Source organism: Pagrus pagrus (genome assembly GCF_965226575.1).
Source record: "Pagrus pagrus genome assembly, chromosome: 11".
In the NCBI taxonomy this organism is placed as follows: Eukaryota; Metazoa; Chordata; class Actinopteri; order Spariformes; family Sparidae; genus Pagrus; species Pagrus pagrus.
In genome coordinates, this window is record NC_140195.1 from 32,200,435 (window position 1) to 32,221,329 (window position 20,895).

General features: G+C 40.5%; 1 protein-coding gene across 12 annotated transcripts in view; it reads left to right on the top strand.

Annotated features, from left to right (window-relative positions):
* Positions 1 to 20,895, top strand: part of vps13d (vacuolar protein sorting 13 homolog D) — a 150,396-nt gene that overhangs the window by 6,976 nt on the left and 122,525 nt on the right. For all 12 annotated transcript variants that reach the window (XM_084367243.1, XM_084367239.1, XM_084367245.1 and 9 more), the window contains exons 3-4: positions 8,951 to 9,028; positions 18,457 to 18,647. In XM_084367243.1, coding sequence (XP_084223369.1) covers positions 8,951 to 9,028; positions 18,457 to 18,647 — 269 coding nt within the window. The remainder of the gene's footprint in view (positions 1 to 8,950; positions 9,029 to 18,456; positions 18,648 to 20,895) is intronic.

Genomic DNA, 20,895 nt, shown 5'->3' on the forward strand with positions numbered 1-20,895 from the left:
GTGTGTCCGACATCTATCACTGCTGCACAAAACTCAGGGAAAGGCCACGTGAACATGTCCCATTGACCTCCATTCATTTTGTCTATAGGACGCATGAATGGAGAATCTTGAAAGTTGAATTCTGAGAAATGCCCAAGTTGCCCAAAGGGCAAACAAACTAATTTTACTTTGATAACCCTATAGAACATGTTACTGTATAAAAGTTCACTGTACTCAACATTTCTGGGTCAACCTTTTGGCAATTAGACAAAAAATTGCACATTTTTCGAAATTTCACAAACGTTTGTGTGTTAGGTGGCACCCCTAAATCTCAATGGATTTCCTCAAAACTTTGCAAAAGTCATTTTTATGTTAATTGGAACAAAATGCAATGCCAGACAAAATGATATTTTGAAATTAAAATTTCCCATTTAAATTTGATGCACCCTAGCGCGCGTCTGCCGTAAATTGCGCTCCGTTGACGACAGCTGACGTAAAAATAATCGGGGTTGGGTCCACATTCAAAATTGCCGATCCCGATCAGTGAAAAAATGCCCATATCAGCCCCGATCCCGCGATCGGGGACATCCCTAGTTACGTCAGAGATATTTTTCCACTCATGACATACCTTCCACGCATCACTCTGGCGATAGTGTCATTCAAGTCATATTTAGTCTCCCATAGCCAGACCTCTCATCTGACCTGTTTTCAGTTTATCTAGTCTTGGTTATATAATGCAGCAACATCACCTTGTCCACGGTAGGGACAGGACACTGATTCAGCCAGGCAGGCAGGAACAGAAACCATTCTGTTAATGTTACGTTACTTCATACTGTACTTACCAATGTGCCGTTCTCTCTTCCAAATAATCCAGCCACGTAACTATCCATCCATTCATGAATTTAACTTGCACACTTGAGGATCTTCCTTGCCCCAGGAATATACACAAACATTAATGGTCTGTAAGAGTGGCATTTAACAATGTAACAGGACCACAACAGAAGTAATCCTGGCCAGTTCAGCCATAGAACAGCTCATCGTCCATTGTAAACAGAGCAGATTCCAACGATGTAATCCACTAAATCACACATTTCCAGATGTCTTGTGTCATGATATCAAACGGACAGCTACTGCTAGCTTTTCAACTCTAATTAAAGACTGTGTGCGGCACATCTCTAAAGTTACTCTATTATCCGATTAATCAGCTATCGACTTTTTCCTTCTCCAAACTATCGATATTATATTGGCCTTTAAATATCCACCATCAGTTGACTTCTAGTGCGGGACGCACCACACTGGGTAGAGCCACAAATGCTCACTGATGGGCCCTGACAATGTCATCCATCAGCCTGGGGTCTCAGGGCCTTTAGTGTTTGCTAATTTAATGCTGAGAAAGACCCTGTTTGCTTAGAATAACAGTTTGACTTCTGACACTCTCTTTTACCTTCTGAATCCTCAAACTTTCTAACTATTTCCAGGTTTATGTGAAAACATTAGACATTTTTAATGTGGTCTCAGACTTTGGGACCCCACTGTGCATACACCGTCAACAACAAGAACAAAGAACTATACTATGGTAGTCTGCTGGACAACAAGAGGGAGGAAGAACGGTGGGCCCTTTGGCTGAGTGCCTGTTCTCGGCTGTCCTCGCCTCTCTGGGTGCCCAGGTAGTCCTGCTGTACAACTAGAGGGAGGGATTGCTGCTGGCTGCAGTATTGTTTTGCAGTTGTACATAGTCTAATGGCTACTCTTTACACATGCAAAGGTCATGGCCGGCTAATTTTATTTTACTATAGAAGGAAAGCAGAAGTACCTCAGGTGAAAAGTAAAAATAAATTGTATATATGAGTAATAAATGCTGTACACATCACATTTATCATTAAAAAATATTGTTCAAGGGTTCAAATTTTGTCACATGAACCTGGAAATAGTCAGAAAGTTTGAGGATTCAGAAGGTAAATGAAAGTTTCAGAAGTGAAACTGTTATTCAGTTTATCTTTGTTCTATCTTTTTTTAAATATTGCAATAAATATCTCTCTCTATATACATATATATATATATATATATATATATAGTGGACTTGCAGTCACACACATACATTGATGGCAGAGGCAGCAATTTGGGGTTCAGTTTCTTGCTCAAGGATACTTCGACATGCAGTCGGGAGAGCTGGGGATTTGAACCAGCGACCTTCTGAGCTATAGCCGCCCACAACTACATGTCATAATTATATCGTCCCGAGAGTTTTTGGCATCATTGCATCCCTATGATCTAGGGGTGGGCGATATGGCAAAAATATCATATCACGATTTTTTAAAAATAAAATCACGATTTCGATTTTATCACGATCTTAAATCAAAAAAAGAAAAACAGACAATTTTGGCCAAAGAACCTTTCTGAACAAATTTTAATTTAAATAGTTGCAGTTTTGCCAACAAGTGTAAACAACGTAAACATACTAAAAGGTAAACAACAACACTCTGATAAAGTGCACTCTTGCAACATAAAAGGGAGCTTTCAATAAACATGAAAGTGAAATATCAATGAAGACATTACTGTTTGTTTTATTCAACAGTCATTTTAACAGGATTTAAGTATATCAAAACACTAAATAGCAGAGGTGGGAATTGTGGAGTCATCAAGTCATCTCCATGCCATGTATTTGTTCTGTTCATGCACTAAACCAGCTGAGTCCGACCAGCACAGCTCTTCAGCCAGGAAGGTGAGCTAATTAGTGAATGCACCTGGTTCAGTGACTGAGCAGAACAAATACATGGCATGGAGATGACTTGATGACTCCACAATTCCCACCTCTGCTAAATAGCTTATTGAAGAGGGTCAAAGAAGTCCGTCAGTGGCCGGACTATCCGATGGGAGGGTGGGGGGTTCGCGGTAATTTGAACACTGTACAATTAGCGCGATATAGCGCATTTACCGCGACCTATCCATGCGCCCGCGTGTGCGTGCCCGCCCGCCCGCACCCGAGAGAGGCGGTAGGTGGAGGGGCTAACTGGCAGAGATGAGAGATGGTGAAACGCTGTCTTTTTTGCGGCCAACTCCTCCGTTTGGCTTTCTGCCATGGCTCTCCATGCGGCTACCGCTACACACATTTACAAGGAGGCGGGTAAGAAAGCGCGTCACTGCCCGTAATTCGCTATGATTGGTCGGTCAGGTTGATGACGTAATACGTTTGGTGCGTCGGTGAATCAGCATAGAACTGCAATTTATAGAATGTGCCCTAGACGATCCCTACGATCTCTGCACTTTGGCAGATCGTCTACACATTCTAATCCTTCACGATCCAATATCGTCATATCGCCCACCCCTACTATGATCTATACAGCAAGGAATGTCTGTCTCTCAGCATGTTATTTGTATATCTTCTGACCTTACCTTATGAAAGTGGAAAATAAAATGTAAAATAGAATGAATAAGATATATATAAAAAAAAGTAAAAATAAAATATTTTATGTAAACTGCTACATTTAGCTGTTCCTGCTCATCCAGCAGGTGCTATAATAATATAAGACATCTAGATATATGTATGCGTGCTGCCCTTTTCTGGCTCGCAACGTCTCCACCAGATAAAAGTGAAAGTTTGTTTCTTTGCGTTTTGGCCTTTCGTACACATGTTAACAGTGTTCTAGGTCACTAACTAACTGACACAACTCATTCCATGATGGAGATATTCAGAAACTCTGATGTCAATGTTAAATCTGGATCAGCAGAGACAAAAGTTTTCTGTAAATAATGATGCAGACGCCCATGTTCGCTGAAGTTTCTGATTGGGTCTTGTCACTATATGTAGCATCAGTAGCAAATGTGAAGTCAGTGTATGTGTTATGTCATATGATATTGTGGAGAATTTGAGTTTGTGCATTGACAGAATGGATGTTTATCTTTAGAAAAGCACAAACAGAAACTAAAAATACAATGATGGACAAAATGGCTTGTAGCACCCTATAATGTAATAATTTCCTGATAATTTAATAACGCCTGAAAATGTAATAAAATTAGCACTTAACTCGGTTGAAAATGTAATAAAACCCAATAATGTAATAACTTCACCAATAATGTAATAAAATGATCTGACTGATATTGTAATAACATTTTTACCGATAATGTAATACCTTATTACATTATTGGGAATTTATTACATTTTCAGGAGTTTTTTTTTTTCTTCAAAACTGATAATGTAATACTTGGCAGATAATGTAATATATATGTTCATTTTCAGTCCAGAGTTCTACATTTTGTGTTTTGAGAATCTAAGAATGTTATATACACTGGATTTGAAACAACAGAATGACTATTGCTTCCCTAGATGTACCTCTTCACTTCACAGATTTCCAACAAATCACTACCTCATGAAAACAACCACAAACCAACAAAACAACTTTCAGTAACACTTCATTTGAAGAGGGTATACATAAGCATTCATACTGTAACATCTGCATACACATTACATGACACCTGACATAAACATAGGCCTACATATCCACTTGTAAATGGTTATTAAATCACTTTCGATGTCAAATGGACATCTTACTCTATGTCAAGTGGCATAGTGGTCAGCTGACATACTGTCATACTGATAGTATATTATGAGATTTACCTGTATAAATAAAGGTTAATAAAAATGTCAGCATCAAAATGACAAAACTTGATGACAACTGGCATCCTTTTTGGGGTTTATACAGGGTTTCTGAAGTTGTATGATGTTTCTATGATAGTACAATTCAAATTTGGTGAAAGTAATTGTCTAAAGGTATTACGTCCATTTAAATCCTGTTTTATTGAAGTGACGTCATTTATGCAACGCCATTTGCTGGTAATGTTACTTACCAGCAGATGGGCTGCCACTAGAGGGCCTGCAACAGGCCCGTGCAGAGACCTTTGGAGGGGCAGGTGCTCAAGAAAAAAAATTTATTTCCATAATTCCATTCAAAAAGTTAAACTTTCATAGATTATAGATTCAGGGCCCACAATTTAAACGATTTCAAGTATTTATTTGCTTATTTGTACATAATTTGGGCTTCCAGCTCAGAAAACCCATGAAAACAGGAATTCAAAAAATTAGAATACTGTGAAGAAATCAGCCCAAATTTTGCAGGGCATGAATGTTTTAAACTGAGTGTCACACACTAATCATCTACTAAACTCAAAGCACCTGCGCAGGTTTCCCCAGGTGTCATTAAATTGCTTCACTTTGGTTCAATTGTTTCAGTTTGGTTCAATATGGGGAAGACTGCAGACTTGACAACTGGCCAGAAGACCATCATTGATACCCTCCATAAGATGGGTAAGCCACAAAAGTTCATAGCTAAGGAGGCTGGCTGTTCACAGAGTGCTGTGTCCAAGCATATCAATGGAAAGTCTAGTGGAAGGCAAAATGTGGCAGGAGAAGATGCACCAGCAGAAGAAATGACCGTGGGCTTCAGCGGATTATCAAACAGAGAAGATTCAAGAAAATGGCAGAGATCCAGAAAGAGTGGAATGAGGCGGGAGTCACAGCTTCAAAAACCACCACATTCAGACGCATCCGGGAGATGGGCTACAACTGTCAGGTTCCTCGGGTCAAGCCACTTCTGAGCCTGAGCCAACATAGGAAGCGTCTCAACTGGGCCAAGGAAAGAAGGACTGGACTGTTGGCTCTTGGAGGAAGACGGGTGAGGAACAGAACCCAAGCTGCTTGAGGTCCAGTGTGAAATATCCACAGTCAGTCATGATTTGGGGTGCCATGTCCGGTGCAGGTGTTGGTAAACTCTGCTTTCTTAAATCCAAGGTCACCGCAACAGTCTACCAGAATGTTTTAGAGGACTTCATGATTCCTTCTGCTGAGGATCTGTATGGAGATGCAGATTTCATCTTCCAGCAGGACCTGGCTCCTGCCCATACCGCCAGAAGCACCAAAACCTGGTTTGATGCCCATGCCATCACAGTGCTTGACTGGCCAGCCAACTCGCTGGACCTAAACCCCATTGAGAATCTATGGGGTATTATCAAGAGGAAAATGAGGGGCACCAGACCCAAAAACAAAGAAGAGCTGACAGCAAGCATCAAGGAAATCTGGGCTTCCATAACTCCCAGTCAATGCCACAGGCTGATTGCCTCATTGCCACAGCGCATCGAGGCAGTGATTAAGGCAAAGGGATTCCCAACCAAGTATTGAAGATTGACATATCGTTTTGAAAGTACCATATTTTGATTGATTTGATGTGATCCTAATTTCTTTCTTTTTTTTCCTGCAAAAACTGAGAAGTAAATGGTGATTTCTTCACAGTATTCTAATTTTTTGAATTCCTGTTTTCGTGGGTTTTCTGAGCTGGAAGCCCAAATTATCTACAAATAAACAAATAAATACTTGAAATCGTTTAAATTGTGGGCCCTGAATCTATAATCTATGAAAGTTTAACTTTTTGAATGGAATTATGGAAATAAATAAACTTTTCCATGATATTCAATTTTTTTGGAAAGGGTCTGTGTGTATATATATATATATATATATATATATATATATATATATTAGGGCCGGGTCTCGATTAAAAAAATGAATCTAATTAATTAGATGCTTTGTAATTAATTAATCGAAATTAATCGCATTTTTAATTGCATATAAATATTTGAACTGAGAACAGTGATAAGCATTTTTTTCATATAGGTTTTAGTATACCATTGAATAATGACTGAATAAAAAAAAAAAGTTCCTTTTTGGGGGATACTGAATTTTAGGTCTTCATTGAATGTTAGCCATAATTATTACTATTAAAATAAACTGAATAAATAAAGACATGGGATGTTTCATTCGGTGTGTAATGGACATATATATATAATGTATTAGTTTCACTTTTTGAATTGAATTAGTGACATAGGCCTTAATAAACTCTCCCATGACATTCTAATGCACCTGTACATCAGAAACAATAGGAGTGATGGGTACAGTAGGATATGCAATAATTAACTACTGCATACATCTTGAAAGCTCTACTTTACACTGTTGATTTGTATAATCCCAACAGACATGTCCAGTGATTTTCAGCTTTCTGTGTTTACATGTGTCTGTTTTGATGATACAAGTCAGCGGTCCTGAAATGTGTGTTTCTCTTCTATAAAACACATTCTACATCGCGGAGGCAACGTCTTTCCACTTAGGGCTTCCTTCACCTTTGAAACGGGGCAGAGCTCCGTGGGAAACACCTGCCTGACACAGCAACGTAGGGAACCGTGCACGTCCGCGGCGCACAGCTCCACGGACATGCACGGGGGGAAAAAACCGAGTCGCCGTTGCACCGAATGCACGCGGCTACGCGCCGCTTTGGGTTGTGAGCGCGCATGTCGCGCGTCTACATTGGAAGCTAATAGGAAGGCTATTATCAGTATAATCAGAGGCAACCATGAATGAGTTCGCCTCAGTTTCACGTGATTGTCACTGTCAGGCTGTTAATTCTACTGACCCGAGCTGAGACGCACCCCAAGTGTCGGCGGCTTTTCAACTCGTTAAATAATTGTGCTCCAGTATAATCGGTACGCCTGAAACTCATCCAGTGAGAAACGTTCCGCGGTGCAGATATAAGTGCGATTAAAATGCCTTAATTTTTTTAACGCGTTAATTTTTGTGTAATTAATTAATCTTAATTAACGCGTTAAAGTCCCGGCCCTAATATACATATATATATATATATATATATATAGATATACACACACATATATGTAAGTGACATTACCAGCAGATGGCGTTGCATAAATGACGTCACTTAAATAAAACAGGATTTAAATGGACGTAATACCTTTAGACAATTACTTTCACCAAATTTGAATTGTACTATCATAGAAACATCATACAACTTCAAACCCTGTATAAACCCCAAAAAGGATGCCAGTTGTCATCAAGTTTTGTCATTTTGATGCTGACATTTTTATTAACCTTTATTTATACAGGTAAATCTCATAATATACTATCAGTATGACAGTATGTCAGCTGACCACTATGCCACTTGACATAGAGTAAGATGTCCATTTGACATCGAAAGTGATTTAATAACCATTTACAAGTGGATATGTAGGCCTATGTTTATGTCAGGTGTCATGTAATGTGTATGCAGGTGTTACAGTATGAATGCTTATGTATACCCTCTTCAAATGAAGTGTTACTGAAAGTTGTTTTGTTGGTTTGTGGTTGTTTTCATGAGGTAGTGATTTGTTGGAAATCTGTGAAGTGAAGAGGTACATCTAGGGAAGCAATAGTCATTCTGTTGTTTCAAATCCAGTGTATATAACATTCTTAGATTCTCAAAACACAAAATGTAGAACTCTGGACTGATAATGAACATATGTATTACATTATCTGTCAAGTATTACATTATCAGTTTTAAAAAAAAAAAACTCCTGAAAATGTAATAAATTCCCAATAATGTAATAAGGTATTACATTATCGGTAAAAATGTTATTACAATATCAGTCAGATAATTTTATTACATTATTGGTGAAGTTATTACATTATTGGGTTTTATTACATTTTCAATCGAGTTAAGTGCTAATTTTATTACATTTTCAGGCATTATTATATTATCAGGAAATTATTACATTATAGGGTGCTACATGGCTGTTAATAAATAACATTAAAAGTGGAATTATCAACACCACAAATGTCTTATGATCATAAAGTTGAATCAACAACTCTATAACAGTTTCAACAAAAACATTAGAACTTATGGTTCAGCAGGTTTATTGAAGGACTGTTGTGTTTGACTGCATTAGTCTTAGCTATGTAAACCAAATAAACTGGCAAATAAATATGTTATTGTAGGAGCTGTGATTTACACCAGCGCTGTGGTCCTTTCGATGACAAAATCATTGAGAAACTGCAACCAATTTTTAATTGGTTTAATTAAAATCATCATCACTTGTTTGGAAAGTGAAGCAGGCCAAGCTTGACACAGAGTGTGTTTGTCTGTTTCTTGTCATTCCTCAGGCGCAGTGGAGCTGGAGAACCTCCCTCTGAGGAAAGATGCCCTCCGAGAGTTTGACCTGCCATTTGAAGTCAAAGCAGGTGAGACACACTGACTGATGTCCATCATAACAAGCTGAATTGCACAGCATTCTTCATCATGCATGACTGCTTTTCACAATAAGTCTAAGGGAGTATTAGAGTTGCTTTTGAAGGGAAAGTCAGGGAGTGTGATGTGCAAAAGGGAACATCAATGTTACTAACAAGAAAGTACCCTGTGTGTGTGTGTGTGTGTGTGTGTGTGTGTGTGTGTGTGTGTGTGTGTGTGTGTGTGTGTGTGTGTGTGTGTCAATTTGTGGAAGTACCGTTTGGGCACAAATTAAAAAATGGCAGATTGGAGAGTCGCGTTTGGGTGTGAATTCAAAATGGCAACCATGATTTTGATGAATCACATAATCTATGAATTTAAAATGGCGGACGTGGGTGCGTGCGTTAGGCCAAAGGTAGTCAATTGAGTGAACGTGCGGGATTTGAACAAAGGTAATGGTTACAACACTATTGGCCTCATGTACACTTTTAGATACACACAGGATGGCGCGGAGCGGTTACACACTGTCTCATCCAGCGAGTTAGGAACTGTGGCCTAGGTCAAAGTAAATTCAAACATTTTTAGCAAAACACCCTTACGGTAACTGCTGGAGCAGTTTGAGAACTCAAAGTAGGAGCTTCTTCACAGCGACGCGTTACCTTGGAAGGCATCGGGCAGTGGGGCTCTGCGGCACTTAAGCCTTCAGTGAGGTCATGGTCACTTCGCCGGAGGTTACCTTGGTTGCGGCAACTTTGGCCCAATGGGGTGGGGGGTTTGAATTTGGGACAGATATTGCACCTAAATGCAATTTACCGGACCGTTGGGGCATTGGCACAGTTCCTTAGTTCTGAAGCTCTGCTAGTTTGAGAGGGCTCTGTAGTTAGGCTCCTGGTTTTCCTTACAGGCCTCTCTATTGTTGGCAATATGTTGATGAGGTCCCAACAAATGCATGAGGGCTCCCCTGCAGACTTTTAAGCCCTTTCTGGCCCCTTATGTAAGTCGGCATTTCTGCAGACTTTGACTGAGGGATTTACTCACAGTTCATAGTGTTGTAATGTTAAATAAAGAGTTACCATGGGTTAAAAAAAGATAATCAGGATCATGGCACTCTGGAATATCTAACTATTGTAATGATATGTAAACAATATACCGAATTTCACAATATCGTGATTAAAAATATGCTGAGATACCAGTGGATCTGCTGCTCTAAAGAAAGTAAATGGAATAATGAAGAAGGAGGATTATCTCCAAATTATTCAGGAAAACCCAAAATCACCAGTAAAAGATTAGGTCTTGGGTGCAGTTGGGTGTTCAACAGTACAATGATCCCAAACACACATCAGAAGTGGGTAAATGTGGACTGTGCTGAAGAAACAAGTCTGTGCCAGGAAGCCAACAAATTAAAAAGACACATTAAACCCATTTAAGAGACATTTAAAGCCAAGGCTCGAAATTAATGATGTCCCGATGTCCCGGGGACCATAAAAAGTCCTACTAGGACACAAATATATTTTGTCTGGGACAATTCCGGGACAGTGAAAAAAAAAAGTCAAAGTAAACTTCGAAATGGGTGTTATTTGCAAAGTCATAAAATATGAGTATCTCGACGTTACTTTGTCGTTTGAATAATTTAATAAAAACGTGTGCACGGCGAAACTACGTTCTCGTGGCACCTCACGATAGGCAGTTAGCCTGTTGACTCGCGCCAATGCAACATTCATAGAGCCAGAGCAATAGACCATCATTAATGACAGTTAAGATAAGAAGAAAGAAATGCTGAGGTGGTTGAATAGACAGCCCCCTGATGCAAGCCCCAATACTGCCGACTCCTGAAAAGACCGACTCTTCGTCACATTTCTGCCCAAAAAACAGCGTCTGTCCCCGGCAAAAAACTTTAACTCACCAAGTGTTTGTCGCGGTCAGCCCTCTCGACCGAGACTTCAGTGAACTTTCCCCCCAGAAAACAGCCTCCCTCCCCGTGAGTGAAATAGTCAGACAGCGTCCTGTTTACTGATGTTGATTATGAAATTATGTAATTTTGAACGAAAAACGTAACTTTGTCACTTTCCAGGATGTTTGGTGGCACAAGATCTCAATCACGACACATTATAACAGCATCCATATGATTATAAACAGACAGCTGGTACATGTTTAGATTAATAGGACACTGGGAAACACCTTGAAAAAACACATACGTCATCATCATGACGTGTATCGTCACGCCTCTTTGGAGCTGCAGCGCCGGCTTGCTATGTGAATTATACTCTGGTTTGTCTTTTACGTCGGAGCTGTTCGGCTCTGTGTGAACAACCAACGGCGGAGAATTGGCGAACCGCCGCTGCGGCGATAATGTGAAAAGGGCTAGTAACTCATAGATTACAGCAGCCATTCTCAACCTTGGGGTCCTGACCCCAATTGGGGTCGCGAGATAATTTCTGGGTGTCGCCAAATCATTTTGGAAAAATATAAATGCGCAAAATTAATGTAGCGTCCGACCGTACGTTAGAAGGACGACAAGCGGTTGGTCTCAAACAGGCATTTTATTACTCAAAACCAGTTACTGTCGGCCCTAACTACACCAAAACAACAACAACGAACCTGTCGCATCACCTGCCATCAGAGCTGCAGGACGCCCTGCTAGATCTCTCCTATTACCGCACATTACAGACTGCTTTCTCGGCATGCGCACTGGAAGAGTTCTGGTTGTCAGTAGCAACAGAGTACGCAGCACTGTCAAAAGCTGCAACCAATGTACTGTTTCCATTTGCATCCACATATCTGTGTGAAAAGACCTTTTCTGCGCTGACATACATGAAAAACAAAAACAGATCACGACTCCTCAGAGTTGAGAGTGATCTTCGCGTGGGTCGCGGACAGCAGTGCATGTTAAATTGGGGGTCGCGACTCAAAAAGGTTGAGAACCACTGGATTACAGGGAGCAGCTGAACAATGTTTTGTGTTTTTGGGTCTTGAGGTGTATGTGAGAGAGTGACACATCAAGACAGAGAGAGGAGTGTTGTGTAGGAGGGGCAGGAGTAAGCAGAGTAAATGTGACGGGGGAGATCTGTTGGGGTGGATGAATGAGTGAGAGCAAGATGATTGACATTCATAAATGATAACAGAAGATAAAATGATATTCCTATAGTACTACTCACTTGTGATGATAACTTGTAATTACAACTGAAAACAGATACATTTATTAAACTGTATTATGGAACTTCTGTTTTTTGATTATCATTCATACCACTTTTATTGAGGGTTCCAATCATAAAACACAGAGACCATACAGCCACACTTTATTGAATTGAAAAATAAAACTATCAGAATTCTTTAATGTTGACATAATGATAAATTAGTCTGGATATTGAGAAACAATAGAAACATGTCTTAAAACAACTCTCTTCCCTTCTACTCTAGGAGAGGCAACATATCAGACTAATATTCATATGTTTAATAAAAGAATAAGTATTTTAAACTTATATGGTGGACCAGAGTCCGTGGTGTGATGATTAAGTGACAAAAAAAGGATCAAATTATATGTATTCTGCGTAATTGGGGGGGCGACAACAAGAATTTAAATTTGGGACACTGTTGGTTTTATCTGGGACAATACAAAGTAGAATTCGGGACAGTTGTGGGAAACAGAAACAGATAAGATAAGATGAGAAGAGATTATCCATAATATCTGTGGAGGTTTAACAAATACCCCCTTTTTTGGCTCAGGAATACCTAATTTGCACCTGATTTCAACAAAAATGGCCAAACTACTGTAGATACAGCGCAACTGGAAAGTATTCACAACGCTTCACTTTTTCCATATTTTGTTATGTTACAGCCCTATTCCAAAATGGATTTAATTAATTATTTTCATAAAAATTCTACAAACAATACCCCATAATGACAACATGAAAGAAGTTTGTTTGAAATCTTTATCAAATTTATTAAAAATAAAAAATGAAAAAATCACATGTAGGCCTACATAAGTATTTACAGCCTTTGCCATGACACTCAAAATTGAGCTCAGGTGCATCCTGTTTCCACTGATCATCCTTGAGATGTTTCTACAACTTGATTGGAGTGCACCTGTGGTAAATTCAGTTGACTGGACATGATTTGGAAAGGCACACACCTGTCTATATAAGGTCCCACAGTTGACAGTGCATGTCAGAGCACAAACCAAGCCATGAAGTCCAAGGAATTGTCTGTAGACCTCTGAGACAGGATTGTTTCGAGGCACAGATCTGGGGAAGGGTACAGAAAAAATCTGCAGCATTGAAGGTCCCAATGAGCACAGTTGCCTCCATCATCCGTAAATGGAAGAAGTTTGGAACCACCAGGACCCTTCCTAGTGCTGGCCGCCCGGCTTAACTGAGCGATCGGGGGAGAAGAGCCTTAGTCAGGGAGGTGACCAAGAACCCGATTGTCACTCTGACATAGCTCCAGCGTTTCTCTGTGGAGAGAGGAGAACCTTCCAGAAGGACAACCATCTCTGCAGCACTCCACCAATCAGGCCTATATGGTAGAGTGGCCAGACGGAAGCCACTCCTCAGTAAAAGGCACATGACAGCCCGCCTGGAGTTTGCCAAAAGGCACCTGAAGGACTCTCAGACCAGGAGAAACAAAATTCTCTGGTCTGATGAAGCAAAGATTGAACTCTTTGGCCTGAATGCCAAGCATGGTGGTGGCAGCATCATGCAGTGGCAGGAACTGGGAGACTAGTCAGGATCGAGGGAAAGATGAATGCAGCAATGTACAGAGACATCCTTGATAACCACCTGCTCCAGAGCGCTCTGGACCTCAGACTGGGGCGAAGGTTCATCTTCCAACAGGACAATGACCCAAAGCACACAGCCAAGATAACAAAGGAGTGGCTAAGGGACAACTCTGTGAATGTCTTTGAGTGGCCCAGCCAGAGACCAGACTTGAACCTGATTGAACATCACTGGAGAGATCTGTAAATGGCTGTGTACCGACGCTCCCCATCCGACCTGATGGAGCTTGAGAGGTCCTGCAAAGAAGAATGGGAGAAACTGCCCAAAAATAGGTGTGCCAAGCTTGTAGCATCATACTCAAAAAGACTTGAGGCTGTAATTGGTGCCAAAGGTGCTTCAACAAAGAATTGAGCAAAGGCTGTGAATACTTATGTACACGTTATATTTTCGTTCTTCATTTATTTTTTTCAATTATCTTTTTATTGATTTTTACAAATAGAACACATAGAACAAACATAACACAAGATACATATATAAAGCAAATCGTTCAACATTAATGAAAAATAGAAAGAGGAAAAATAAAAAAATGTATTAAAAAAAGCATTTGTTGTCATCATATTACACATACAGTAACTGAAATAAGTATATAGTATAGAAATTGTCAGAGGTCCATAAGAGGTTTCCAGAAACTTCAGAAAATATCCCCTTTATTTTTTAAGGAGTAAGTACACTGTTCCAATTGTAATGTCTCGTTCAGAATTCTTATGAACAAATCAAAGGTTGGAGGTTGTTGTTTGTTACAGTTCAGCAGAATACATTTCTTTGCTATGTATGATATTATGCTAATCCATTTGGCTGAAATGGGGTCCAGTGTCTTGTCCAGCTCTGTTCCAAAGAGGTACCGTATTGGAGAGATGTCAAGTGGGATTTGGAGGACCTTAACAGTCATGTCATGCTCACGCTAGCAGTAGCTTGTTCCATGGCTTTTTCATCGTAATTATGCTTTTACACGAAGGTTTGACTCGGGTTCCTTCACAAAAAAAGCCTAGGTTGCATTTTGGCGAGAGTTTCACTTTAAATCAGAAAAAGATTTAAGGCGGCCTTCATTGAATAGGTCTTTAAAATTGTGTAAACCATGATCTTTCCATTTTGTACGCAGGACTTTCCGATTGAGGATGGCAAGTCTGGGTTAGAGGATAAAGCAGCTAACAAAGAAATTCTAGCAGAAGACCCACAAAATTTCTTAACATCTTGCCAGGCCTTAAGAGTGTTAAAGATCACATACGTTTTGAGTATTGAATGAAGGGGTTTTATGTTACTAACAAATGGTAGGGAGGTCAGAGAGATGGGTTGGCTAAATTTTTCTTCGACGTTTGTCTAAAGGGCAGATCTACGTTTATGCACCCAACTTATCATAACCTTTGTCTGGGCCGCCCAGTAATATAATTCAAAATCTGGAAGTCCAAGTCCACCCTTATCTTTGGGTTGTTTTTCCAAATAAAGGAGCTTATCAATTTGTTTATAGATTTAAAAAAGGATGCGTGTAGGCAGTGGTGTAGTGGTCACTGGAGAAGTGGGTATACTCTCAATTTTTTCCCTTTTTTTAACGCAGCCCAGAAAAACGGCCTGTTTTAGCAACAGTGACATGTAAGACTACTCTATTTAATTTACCCCAAAATCCATCAGTAGTATTTGCTTATTGTCACAATTTCTGCTGCTTGATCTCAGGGAGGAAGGATTATGAAATTACTTAACCAATACTGGCCCACAGACTAGTGAGAGACAACTATGCATTTTGAGTGAACTATTCCTTATTCCTTAGTCCATCCACACTGTGGATGGACCAAGGAAGGTAGTTGACGTCTTCAGCCAGGAGGATGATCTGAACAGCTGTTCTATTTGCACTTAAAATGTTTTTTGTCTTTTCAATGTAATTTTCAATCTATGAAATCAATCTGTTTCTTTATTTTTGCCAAGCTTCTCTCAAGTTTCACTCTTTCAAATAATCAACCATCTACAGAACTTTTCAGTACACTATTTTTCTACTTCTTCTCATCATCATTATTATTATTACAAATAATATTGTTTAAAGTGAGCCTCTTATCGTTTAACAGAAAAATACATCATACAAGCAGCAACTCTTGCAGCCTTGTCAGTCTGATGGCGAGTTATCACTTTCTGTCATCACTAACATGTTAATAATCAAAGAAGCTCTGAGGCTTTGTTCTATATGTTATAATACAAGATTTCAGCATTGAGCTACAATCAGGCTACATTCATGACTCTGTACAGTCAAACTAACCAAACACTTCTTATTGATCATCATTATAAAGTTTCAGGGCGGTCCTGTAACCATGGTAACTCACGGTGCCAGAGGGGCGGGAGAGACGCTGAATGAAGCCGTTTACACAGATACACTGCAGACAAAGTCCAGACTATAGTTGTTGTTTCACACATGAAGCACACAACAGGAGACTCTCCGTGTCAGACGAGTTCTCACGTGCTGACTAAACTCAGTGATAACGTAGCAGCGCGACGAGTCCTTGCTAGCTAAGCAGCTAAACTTTAGCGCCGCTCCGTGTTGAGATCCCGCCCCGTGTGGGTCTCTACACTGTCATTGGTCAGGCAGCACGCTGTTAACGATACCATTGGCTGTAGAGTGTGACAATCTGTCAATAAACATCAGCCAACAGTTCTCCGATCTACATTGATCTCACAATCGTACTGCCATGCTAACTACTAGCAGCAGATCTAACGTTTGCCTCGCCACAATCACTTTGAGTGCGCTTAAAAAACGTGGAAATGAAATTAACTTGACTTTCAGGGGGGTCCCGGTGGGCGGGGCGCCCCCCCCTATACAACGGTAGGGGAAACAGGGGGGATTTAGAAGTGGGTATACGCAATGCTGACTGAAAAATAAGTGGGTATACGCCGTATACCTGCGTATACCCTGGACTACACCTCTGCGTGTAGGTAGTAGATTCCAATATTCCAATTCTTCTTTAACCTTTTGGAGTAATGGGACATAATTTAGATTAAATAAGTCTTTGAGTTTAGGTGATACAGTCACCCCTAGACATTTGAGTCCATTCTGCGCCCATGTGAAGGGGGGAAATGTTCTTGAGTTTGTCAGATATTGGTAGCCCTAAGAGGAAAGCATTGGATTTTGTTAAATTAATTTTGTAACCTGATATCCCCCCAATTTGTCAATAAGATCTAATAATACTGGGACTGATCTCTCTGGATTTGTAAGGTACAGAATAATATCATCGGTGTACAATGATATTCTATTATCTATATACTGAAAATGTCTTCACTTGTCCTTATGGCTTCAGCAAAGGGGTAAAATCGCTAAATTAAATAAAAACGGGGATGGGGACATCCCTGTCGACAACCTCTGTGTAAGTTAAATCTTTCTGAGAGAACGCCATTAACACATATTTGAGGTTGTGGATTACTGTTTATTGCTTTGATCCAACTGATACATCTATCGCCAAAATTAAACTTCTCCAAAACCCGAAATAAGTATGACCACGTGACCCTATCAAATGCTTTTTCTGCATCAAGGGATATTATCATAACTGGTTGTTTGTGAAGGGTGGAGTGGTCCACTATATCTAACAGCCTTCGAATATTATCTGTTGCATATCATGCCTTTACAAAACCTGCCTGGTCGGAGTTAATTAGCTGAGGAAGAATGTCTTCTAGTCTATGTGCAATGAATTTAGAAATAATCTTAAAATCAACTGGTAGTGACGAAATGATGTACATTCTGCAATGTCTTTATCTTTTTTATGTATCAATGATATGAAAGCTGCCTTCATTGATTAGGGAAGGGTCCCATTTTCAAAAAAAATCTGTAACCATAGGCATAAAGAGAGGTTCAATCTGTGGCCAAAGGTCTTATAGAACTCTGCACAGTATCCATCTAATCCTGGAGTTTTCCCAGAAGGTAGAGACATAATTGCCTGTAGAACCTCTTTTGAGGTGAGTGGAGAGTTCAGGTATTGTTTATTTACTTCAGAGATGGAGGGGAGAGATACATTTTCTAAAAACATGTTAATGTCAATCATAGAGGGGTTTTCAGAAGAGTATAATTGCTTATAAAAATCTATAAAAGAAAATTGTATTGACTGCATGTCATATTTTAGCTGACCCTTTGCATTGCGTATGCATTTTATTGTACTCATGGTACTCAGGCTGCTTTCTAGTGTGGAAATAGTGGCTGCCATATCCCCCAGACGTTTGCCGATTCCATCCAGCTTCGTTCCAAACTCTGAGTGGAGCGCTTTTAATTCAGACAGCACCTCGGTTGCAGCCGCCATGCTGTTAGCTTCTGAATTCGCAGTCGACGAAATCATCTTCGCCTGTTGTAGAGTTGTCTTGTGTGCCACTTTGGCAAACATTTCACAGTCTTTTACCGACGAAGGTTTTGACATGTTCATTTTGATTTGTGAGTAGGGTTTGAGAAGGTTTTAAATGGTTTTGTGTGTGAAGTTGCAGGAGCCCCCACACTAAGCGGCCATTCTCGTCAGGGTCCATGAGTGCCCCCACCCCCTGTTCTTTATTAAAGATTTTTTTTAAAATCCGAAACATATCTAAATGTGATTCAATATCCAACATTTAGAGTTAAATTTTAACATTTGAATAAAGTTTGATGAAGCTATTATTTATTTAGCTTAAGGCTGTTTCCTTTAGTGTGATCATTGCAACATGCTGTCTTTCACCAGGCTTCATTGGAAAGATTACTCTCCAGATCCCTTTCTACCGGCCTCACAGTGACCCATGGGTCATCTCCATGTCCCAGCTCACCCTCATCATTGGCCCTGCCCAGTTACAGGAGTATGATGGAGAGAAGGAGAGGGAGGAGGAGAGACAGCGCAAACAACGCCTCCTCAAGGCTCTTGAAGACAAATTCAAAGTAGGTGGATCAACACTACAGTTAATGTGCTTTTTGTTTGTCACACTAATGCAACAGAACCAAAAATTAATTAAGGTGCAAGCAGCGATGAACGGGCCCTCGCAGTCCACGCGCCTCGGGACGTGCTGCTGTCAGGATTAAAAAATGTACACTGAAGTCTGAAGAACTCCCTGTAATATACATAAAGTACAAATAATGAGAGGACTACACTGTGTGACCCTACAGACTCTTAAACAGAGGTTTGTATCCATTAGCCAGCCAGCACTGCCCTCTGTTGGAGAAAGCCTGAATTTACAATCAAAAGTGAATGCAGTCAAGCGGTTCTTTCGTCATTTATCAATAAAAGCGCCACCTATTAGCCGATTTGCACCAAATTTTGCACAAACCGTCATCGGGCCATGGAACAAAATTAGCAAAGGTTTTGTGGTAATAGGACCGTATTTCGGCAAGATATGCAAGACTGTCTGTTTGGGACAAAATGTATAGGAAGTTATTATTTAATAATAACTTGAGTATTCTTTGGAATATCAAAATTCTTTTTACAACTTTTTGCCACAGATGCTGTGTGCGAAGTTTGGTGCAAATTGGTGAAATTGCCTGGGAGGAGTCAGCAAAAGTAGGTTTGCGACATTTTACGAATTTGCGGGGGGGGAAATGGTAACCAGAAATGGGCGTGGTCTATATCATGAGATTCAACACAATCCAGGGAACGCATGGATATAAGGTTTTTGAATGTGCGACAAAGTATATGGGAGTTATAAGCCAAAACGCACTTTCCTTGATTATAGCGCCACCTAGTGGTGCAAGTTCACGACGACCATAGATTATCACATTTTTTACCACACGTGACGTATGTTCCGAGTTTGGTGAGTTTTGGGGTATGTTCAGGCTGCCAAATATGCGCTCGTCATTGAGGGTGAATAATAATAATAATCCTTACAGATACAATAGGTCCTCGCACAAATTAGAGCTGCAAGCAGCAATGAACAGGCCTCTCCCCCCGTACGTCGGGCTGTGGTGCCGTCGGAGTGCGCGCAACCAGATGTGTGCTCGCCCGTTGTCTGTGGAAAGGCTCCTACCTAACTCGAATCCGTGTCACAGAAAACACAACGGTGACATATTCAGTGACTTCCTGTGTCCAGTGGGTGGTGCTATAGATGTGACACAGTATTGATGCAGAGACGTATTCAGGGCGAGCCCCTCTACATGTGTGAGCAATTTGATGCAGATGGGAAATTGTATGTTGAAGTTATAAGGACTTCCTGCTTTATGGCGAAGGATCAACTTTGATGGAAAATGACGGACTTCCTGTTGGACTAAGGGTACATATGTATAATGAATTACGTTCATGTATGTGCATGTAGATGGCGGGGCTTCAAGTTTGAAATATTCCAGGGGGCGCTATGGAGCCATTTGTTCATTTAACACAGTATTAACGCATAGACCTATTCAGGGACAACCCCTCTACATGTGTGACCAATTTGGTGTAGATGGGAAATTGTATGTTGAAGTTGTAAGGACTTCCTGCGCAATGGCGAAGGATCGAAATTGACCGCACTGTCACGCGCACAAGGCACAACACAGGCTGTTGAAGGTATAAGGATGCTACTGAGTGAATGTGAAGTCTGTGGTGTTAAATCTGTAGGACGAGTTAGTTAAAGTACAGGGCATAGACATATTGGGTCCGTACAGAATGGGAAAAGCCATAAGGGGGTCATCAAAATTAACTGCACCGCCACGCCAACCAGGTATATCGGAGGCAAAAGCTTTTGACAAGGTTTTATCATCAAGGTCTGAAGATGATATTTGGTGAGTGTGAAGTCTGTGGGGTTAAATCTGTAGGACAAGTTACATAATGTACGAGGCATAGAAATGAAAAAAACTGAATGGGAAAAGCCGTAAGGGGGCTGTTAGGGGGCGCTACTGAGCTGTCGCGCTGCGCATGAGGGCAGTTGTGGTATTGAATCAACATACTCATGGGTAAGGAGCTACGTGCCAAATTAGTTCAGTCTGCGAAGATCCTAAAGTCCCTAAAAATGCATCGGAAAAATGAAAATCGCCGCACGCCATTCAAGATGGCAGACTTCCTGTAGCGGCGAAAATTCTGACAAAAATAATTCCTGGCTAAATCCTTGAGATCCATGACTCCTGTAAATTTCATGACGATCCAAGAATGTTTTCGCGGCCTGACCCGACATTAGTTGGTGCTATGGAGTCCCCTGGCCACACCCATCCCCAATCATGTCAA